Raw genomic sequence first — 8,717 nt, forward strand, 5'->3', positions numbered from 1 at the left:
CAGTCAATTCCACAAACAGTTAATTTATTATTTTGGTTAAACTTATGACAGACAAGTTACATTTACAGTTTACAAACTTACAAGCTTTATATTAACTAATATTACCTGTTTAGGCAAAATACCAAATGTCTCCTAGAAGCACATATTTATTGCTTATTAATTCCTTTGGCTCTGGCCGTCACACAGACATCTTTCACTTCACTGAAATTCATGTATAATCACTGCATGTATCTTTGTTTTTTCTTCATGTACCAATGTCTGAGCTATCACAAGAAGTAGTTATGTTTTCCATATCCCCTAAAACTATTGTACATAAACGGTTCAATTTTCCAGCTGCCTTTCCTGTTACTTTTTATAATATATATACTGGATCATGATATTTCCATTCCTAGTCAATCTGTCTCCAGACTCCTGAGCTCTTTTAAGTTGTGTACTTATTTTGTACTAGTAGTTGTCATTCAGGTTCCCTTGCTATTTGGAAGCATTTCATAGAACCATAGAAAATTAGGGCTGTAAGGGACCTTAGGAGGTCATCTAGAACCCCCCCGATCAGAGCAGGACCACCTCCAACTATATCATTCCAACCAAACTATATAATCTCAGCCAATCCATTCTTTATAGTTAATGCTGTTCCTCTCAAGAGTGTGTTCTGTACCTTGGAATCATGGGGCGCTTGTACACATGACAAAATTTGCCATTTCTTACATTCCAGTGTCATTACAGTTTGCATGTACAGGTTTTCCCGATGTTTTAAAAGTCTTCCTGGTGCATTAAAGTAAAAGTCATCCAGACATAGTTTAGTTTGGATCATGACAAATTAAAACGTTGTATCCATGGGTTTATCGGTGCAAAAAAAATGCAGTCAAAGATGTGTAATGAACCCCTTTGTCCACCAGCTGGTGCTGCAACTTTTGTGTAGTTCACCCCTTTGTCCACCAGATGTTTTGAAGTGCAGGTGCATGGGAAGAGGTTGGCTGCCCTGTTTTGATAACTGGTTGTAGTGTGTTTCTTTGGATGCTACGTGTTGCACGCTGTGGCAGACCACCTTTGATGCCTGCCACTTTAAAGGCTTGAGCAGGCAGCAGAGAAGCTTATGGGTAACTGCAGTCACCTACTGGGGGGGTCACATGGCCATCAGGAGGCTGGCTGGTTGGAGAAGGGTCTGGCTGCTGGAGAATAAGAGCAGATCCTAAGCAGTAAAGCAGGCAGTTGCTGCAGGGAGCCAAAGGAACAACAATTCCCAGCCAGAGTACTGCTGCTCCTAGAACACCAAGGGTAGGAACTATGGGGATGGAGGAGGTTCCTGGTACTAGGGCATGACCTGAAACTGCACCCTGCTGGGGAGTATGGTGTGGCGAGACTGCTTGTGGCAGGGCAGTCCTCAGGAAATGCCATACCTGTGCCTCCCCAGTGAAAGGTGAGGATGGGGTGCTGGAAAGCCTCAGCCCCCACTGCCTTGCGGGTACCCCATGGACGGGAAAGGCTAGGGAAGCCCACCCCAACAGGAAAGCACAGGGTCCAGGTCTAATGTCTGGGACCTGAGGCAGGGACCAGGTACATTGAGTGGGGCCTAAGGCAGGATCTAGGCATGTTGACAGACACCTGAGGTCTGAGTGGACCCTAGGCCAAGTTGGGGGCCCAGGTACATCAATAGACACCTGAGGCCCAAGGGACATAAGGCCCAGAAACCCCAGTGAGGGGGCAAAGTAGTGGCCCCAGTGAGGGGATGGAGTAAGAACCGGTGGCTGTGTACAGTAGGGCCTAAGGGGGCCTGAAGGACTGCACATGGGCTAACTGGAGAAGCTGGAGTTGAGGCCCCAGTGAGGGAGTGTGAGGCCCAGGCATATCTAAGGACACCTGAGGCCAAGGTAGGCCAGAGGCTGAGTGCAGCCCAATTAAGGGGACAGGGGAGTGATAGGTAGTGATTCACATGCCATCTGTGAGGCATGGGACAGTAAAGGGGAGGTTGGAGCCATGTATTACGCCCTTGGCATCAAGGCATTAAATGGGCAGCCTCCCACATTTCTACATCAGTTTATCTGAATACATCAAAGCGTGGTGGGTGAGTCAGGTCCTGTACCCCCCACCATCCCTGCACCCCTTAGGAACACCCATTCTAGTACCCACCTGTGTAGCAGGAGGTGCAGCAGGTGCCACAGGTGGTAAAATTGCCATTGAGGGAGTGTGACTTGGCACATGTTACCATGTTAGTGGTAACTTGTGATGCTCCTATAATTATAATTGCCTTCCAGAAAATCCATGCATGGTGGACACGTGGTTCTAGATCTCTCCCCTGGGGTATGTTACTGCCAGGCTGATAAGTAGTTATTGAAATCTCCCACAGGGGATTTTGTAGCATGTAGAGGGGAGGTCAAGAAGGTGGTTTTGGGAGCATGGGGCCAAACCAGTCTTCTTTCTTTCCCTGAGGAACAATAAGACATCAAAGAGGATATGATGCTGCTTTTGTGCACTGGATTTTTTTTTAATGTGGTTAATTTATATTTCTTGGTTTTTATATCGTTGTTTGTTTTTCTTGGGGAAAAAAGTTTTATTCTGTTTTGCTTTTGTAAATAAAAGGTTGTATTATAATTTATACAGTTTCTTCTGGATCTGGTGTAGATTTTTCAGAACCGTTGACTATGGGTGCGTGGATGGGCTTCCCATGGCTACCTGAAGGATGAGTATATGGCTGCCACTGGTGACTACAGCAGGGCATAGGGGGAAGGGAGGGAGTAGCTGCTTGGGTGGTGGAGGAGGATTGCCAGCCATGGCCCTGGATCCAAAGCCCTGTGTGTGGGGGGAGGGGGAGTACTCACACATGACTCATAGCCCAACACCTGACACAGATCCACAAGCCTAGCTAGCCTAGCTTCCCTGGATGGACCATGTCCTCTGAAGTGTTAATAAAACCACTCCTTGGCATAGGTTGGGCGGGGGGGTTGGTATGAACATACAGGAGTCTGTGGCTTTCTGGTGGGGGGGGTCAGTATGAGGACAGTTATCAAGATTGGAATACAGACAGTTCAAAAGTAAAGTGATAAGTCATAACTGAATAGACACTGAAATACAAATAGAAATACATTCATAGAAATAGAATAGTGTGGGGGGGGGTTGGGCTTCGCCCTACCTTCTGCCTCCCCACGTCGGGACTGCTACTCGGTGCCTAAGAGTCACTCACCTGAAGGCTGCACCCTTCCGGTTCGCCTGCCATGACTTTGATGGTAATCTGGTTCAGTGTTGTCCGTCCGGCGCGTGTCAGTCTAAAGGTGGGACTCCTAGATCCTTGGGGTCCCACATCGATGAGGGCTCCGCCACCCCTACACCCTCACCCGAACCTCCGGTATGTGGCCGCTCTTAATCTCTCCAATTAATCTCAACCAAGGAAAACAAGAAAGATCAACACAAACGGCTATGGCCAGGGATTCCTCAGAGCTTGGGACCCGCTTCAATCCTCCTTGGACGTCCTCTTCTCTTTCCCTGTACGCCGCGGGGTTGAAACCCCTTTTCCAACTCCCAAGAAGTCTCTAGCTCTCTCTAGAGCTCCTCGCGACCACTTGGTTCCTTTACTGATGGGGCAGCAATCTCACAGTCTGTGTCTGCCCCTGTATTATGGTATATACGGTAGCCGGAGCTACTGGGTTCCAGCCGCTCCTGGCGGCTTCCCACCGTCCGCGGCCTCGTCGGGCTGTTAGCTCAGGCTCACAAACCCCGCAGGGTACCCTTGTGCCAAAAGGTCCAGCCGAGCTTCAGGGCGGTGCGCATCCACCCCACCATACTCTCGCTGGTGTCTGCTTCCCCGCTGTCCTCTTTTGGTTCCGCCGCCCCTACTCTCAGCACCGGCATTTCCTTTATGTTGGCCTTTGCCGTACTGGCCACGCCTTCTCCCATGCACCTGGAGAAGGTAAGTTTGTGCCCCGTGTTCCGGGGTTGAGCGCGGGGGCTTAGCACGATCCCGCTGGGGCGGGAAGCCTCAGAGCCTGCTGGCTCCTCCACTCCCTCACAAATAGACATACAACAGAATAGAATTGATTAACAGAATATAGAATAGAGAGTACTAATAGAATAGATAATATTGAATATAGAATATATGAGAATTAGGAATAAGGTAGAATATAGAATAAATTAATGAAAGCATGTTTATATTGCTTCTGCAGGTTTTCTATTTTATATTTATTTATCTGCACATGTGTACAAGTACTTGTAGTTACCTAGTTACCTATTTATTGATTTTGTAAGCAGGTTATAAAAGCCAGATAATGCAAACTTATATTTTTATAACTTTGTTTTTGCAACAATATTATTATTTGATTATACTTTTAATGCTATATCCAAGTAAAGTGTGAAAAATATTTTCAGGAAGAAAATAAAGTTGTCAGTTTTATACAGTTATTACTGGATGTGCTGTGATGCAACTACATGCCATGCCGCTCCTGGTGAAACAGCTCCGTGACATGCCGTGTGCCCTGCCAACAGGTCCGACAGCAAGCTGGGTGGGGAGTGGGGGCTAGAGCCAGTTATATCTGTCCCAAAATTGCACAGAGCCATGCTTACAGCCACCTACATCTGGGCAGGTATTCACAGCATCACAGTGCAGCTGCTGCAGGGGTCTCCATGGAAACCGACCCAAGACACAACTGCGGGGGATGCTGGGAAATGTAGTCCTTAAACAGAAAAAAGAAAATGGATGAGCAAGGCTCTTACTCCCCACCCCAATGCCTACCATACTGTGGGAGAGGATGTATGCAGTTTGCTGTGGAGATCCCTGCCTACCACAATGGAGCCCCCACAGTGATGATAGTTGGGAGTGCTGGGTGGGGGCTGGGGGGATGCAAGGGGCAGGATGCCTACGTGGGTGGGTGGAGGAAGCTGTGCAGCACTGGCATAGGGCGAGGAACATGGCAGGACAGAGGGGGGCTGTGTGGTGTGGGAATGAGGTTTGCATGGTCTGGGGGTGCAGTAGGGGTGTGTGGATAAATGGCTGGGGCTGGGACACTGACTGTAGGCATGCATGGGGGTAGAGCAGGGGTACAGCATGCCTGGAGGGGTAGCGCATGCCTGCAGCAGTCCAGGGGTTACTGGTTTGAGGGCGTCCCCTGCAGTAATCAAGTAGCTAAGAAAGCAGTGGGGTGGATTGGTATGCGGCTCCCCCTGGTGGCATTTAGTGAGAATTGCACACCAGGCTATTGCATGGAAACATTAATCCAGCATTTTAAATGTAATAAACCTATTTAATTTAATGAGGATTAAACCCCATTACATGTACAAGTCCCCATGTATCTCACAAACAAATATCCCTCTCATTGGGGAATCTCTTACGTCTTGACACGTGTAGGTGTCAGAATTTTGACCTCTGTAATATAAGTATCTATTCCTTCTTCTGCTTTGTAGGTTAAAAAATAGTATCTCTCTACAAGAATCCACATTCCTACTTGGTCACAGTAACCAATCAGCTGTTCCTGTGTCACAGGCACCTCTCTCTCGCAAGTATTTCATTCCTTGCACTTCTTCCCTCGGCAGTATAATAAGAAACTTGTGCCTTCATTTTTTTCACTTTGGTTCTATTGCGTTCATGCCTGTACAGAGCTTTTAGCCTGAAAACCCGGTATTCCTATGGTTTGAGACCCTCAATATTGTGTTGTAATGCTTCTAGATGTTGCTTTATTTTCATGCTAATCCTTGCTGTAGTTCTCACTAGACTGACTCCTGATTCTTGTACCACCTGCTGGGTAATATTACGAAACAAGTCCATGTTTCTGAAAGTGAAATTGCTCTTTTCAGAGTTGTATACAAAAATCATGCAACTACAGCTAGCATCCTTGTTATACTTATGCAGACTTTCTAGGGCAGCCTCTAGTCCCTTCCTTCCTGCTACTTGCTCTTCTATCCAAGTTTTACTAGGTTGCTACAGAAACCAAGCTTGAAGAAAAAATCATCATAATCAATGAAAGTTTCATAAACTTATGTGCAAATGAACAAATTAAATTACAATGGGAATACAACCTTAACTGACTTTGTTCATATACAACTGAGTTGTAATTATATAACAGTTGAATTTACCATCTAATTTGCTCCACTTTTGTAACATGCTTGCTGATTTCTTTGTTTTGAACAGATGATGAACCAGATGATGGTGCCCAATTTTACTTCATAATTTTGGGTTTCTGCTATCCTCAGCTATTACCTGTGTTAACTGAGCTTGGGGTCAATATTTCAAGTGTAATTAAGATTTCCTCAGAGAATTATGGACCATTGCAAACATACTTGGAAGCAGCTACACTGCAAGAAGAACCATTACATCCACCTGAAGGTAGGCTACCAATAGGAAAAAATATCATTATTAAATACAGTTTTTAAAGTTAATTTATGTTTTTTTTCACATTTCATGTGGCATCTGAAAATGTATGTTCTCTTTTTTAAAAAGTTACAAATAGTTATGTCTACAGCAGGAGGTGACCTCAGTGTATATGTTACACGTTAGTCAAGCTATTTGGACTTTGAATTTTGTGGCCACAAGTGCTGATAGCTACTGTATTTACCTAAATCCAAAACTACTTTCAACATTAAGGTGACTCCCCAATACTTAGATTGTCAACATGAAAAATTTAAATTATAACTGTGTCAGGGCACTGTTGGTGCCTGTCACTATAAGAGCTGAGCCAATCAGCCAGCAGGTGCTTGATTGCAGTGGCCATTTTAGATCTCTGGCCACCTATATAAACAGAGCAGTTTGCTGCTGCCAAGCCAGGCAGTAACATCACCTGGCTGCAAGGCTGAATGCAGCATCCTGGAGATAAGGGGAGGAGCTTAAGAGGATGATTGGAAGGCTCCTGGTCCTGGGCATGACCTAAAACTGCACCCTGCTGGGAGTGGGTGGCCCAGAAACAGGTGGGCAGGCCAATGACAGATTGGCCCTGAGAATGCCTCCTCTTACAATAATTAAGTTATATAATTACGTTATTAAGTTAAATAAGTTATACTTTTCCGTGTATAGAATTTAATATGATCCTCCAATAATTAAATTCCACCCCCTACCACTGTGGCAGGGCAAGCAGCAGCAAGGGACAGTGATAAGGGAGCAGATGGCAGGGGAGTCAAGTGGCCTGAATGCTGCCCTCTTTCCACCACCACCTGTTCCCCTCTTCCCCCGACTTATATGCCTCGGTGCCTATCCTCTCCCCCCCACCACAGTGTCTACATTCCACGGCATCTGCCCCCTCCCCACCAAGACTTGTTTCCCTTGCAGACTGCTCCCTCTGCTGTGCTTGTGCCTCCTCCCTGCCCACACACACACATGCACACACACCTTACCCCCTGCCACTTGCTGGTTCCAGCCCCTGCCCAGGCATGCAGCAGTGGTTGTGGCAGCAGCAGCTCCAGAGCTGGAGCTGCTGCCAGCACTGCTATGACATGACTGGAGCACAAATCAAAGCCAGAGTTGGAGCCACAGCTACCAGCTCTGCCCCACCCCCCACTTGTATCTGACTCCAAGATCAAAAACAAGGGGCTTTCCCCCCAATATTGAATGGAGGGGGAAAACCTTGTCTTGGGTATGAATAAATATGTTCATTTGTCTTCTAGTTAACATAAGATAGTCTGTGAAATAGCTAATACAGATGGGAGATTGACTATAATATTTCCTTGGCCAATATTTATAGAAGAGATTCAGCAACATTTACTTAATTTTATTCCTCTTTCTCTTATTTCCCCCATGAACTGATAGCACTTAGACTACATGTCAGAATTACAGATGTAATGCAGTGCTAGTGTAGTTCAAACCTCCAGTTCAAAATTTTCAGTGAAAGCACAGCAAATTCTTCAAACATATCTATGGAGCCTCTTAAAATATTTATCAATTATAGAAAGATGCATCATGAGTTCTTCAACAGAGATAAAGTGCAAGTGTCATGACTGGCTTCATTAAAACAAAATTAGATTTTTATGTTGCATTGGAGTGATGTAGTTGTGATGTTTAAGGAGATATGCAAGAGGAAAAGAATTTTGTGGGAGGTATTCTTTATTGAACCAACTGCTCAATTGAAAGAGAGTTAGAAAAGCTTTCTAGTACAAAATAACGTTCTTTGGGTTATGATTTTTCATTTTTGTTTATGAAATATTCCTTAATTTGAAGTAGAACTCATCACATAAAGTTCATAATCTATTCATTTGGGGATGGAGCCACCTTATTGTAAGACAGAGGCAATAGCGACTCCCAATTTGCTGGAATACTTGATTTCAGTTGATTCATCTTCCAGAAGTACATTGAGTCTGTGCAAAACAGAGAACTGAAGCTCTCTCTCAGTATTCCAAATCAAAGGCTTATGGAGATATTCTAAAGCATCTATCCCTTGTTTGCTACCTAGTTTGACACTGAAATCCCAGTCCTAGGAAGTCCATAGTGTAACTTGAGGTTTTGTGATGCATTACAATGTTAGGTTAGGTCTTTTCTTCCAATTTTTTGTACTTGGGATTACATTTTTGGTAAAATCCCAGAAGTTTTTTTAGACTTTGCAAACACATTCCTATTAAATAAATAAAATATGTTAAAGGCCACACAATCCAGAAAAATGTAATTTTCTAATTTTCTACTTTGTTATTTATTTGTATTACTCTTATATAGTAGTTAAGTATTATTGCAATGTCTTCCTTCATAATGAGGCAGAAAGAGAAACCAACTAAATAGCTGCAAATAATTTTTTTTGCAACTATTTAGTTGGTCC

General features: G+C 44.7%; 1 protein-coding gene across 7 annotated transcripts in view; it reads left to right on the top strand.

The window, feature by feature from the left end:
• SPAG17 (sperm associated antigen 17) overlaps positions 1-8,717 on the top strand; it is a 342,590-nt gene that overhangs the window by 92,810 nt on the left and 241,063 nt on the right. For all 7 annotated transcript variants that reach the window (XM_019548662.1, XM_019548664.1, XM_019548665.1 and 4 more), the window contains exon 6: positions 6,113-6,307. In XM_019548662.1, the coding sequence (XP_019404207.1) occupies positions 6,113-6,307 (195 nt within the window). The remainder of the gene's footprint in view (positions 1-6,112; positions 6,308-8,717) is intronic.

This window comes from Crocodylus porosus, unplaced genomic scaffold (assembly GCF_001723895.1).
Source record: "Crocodylus porosus isolate Cpor-Errol unplaced genomic scaffold, CroPor_comp1, whole genome shotgun sequence".
Lineage (NCBI taxonomy): Eukaryota > Metazoa > Chordata > Crocodylia > Crocodylidae > Crocodylus > Crocodylus porosus.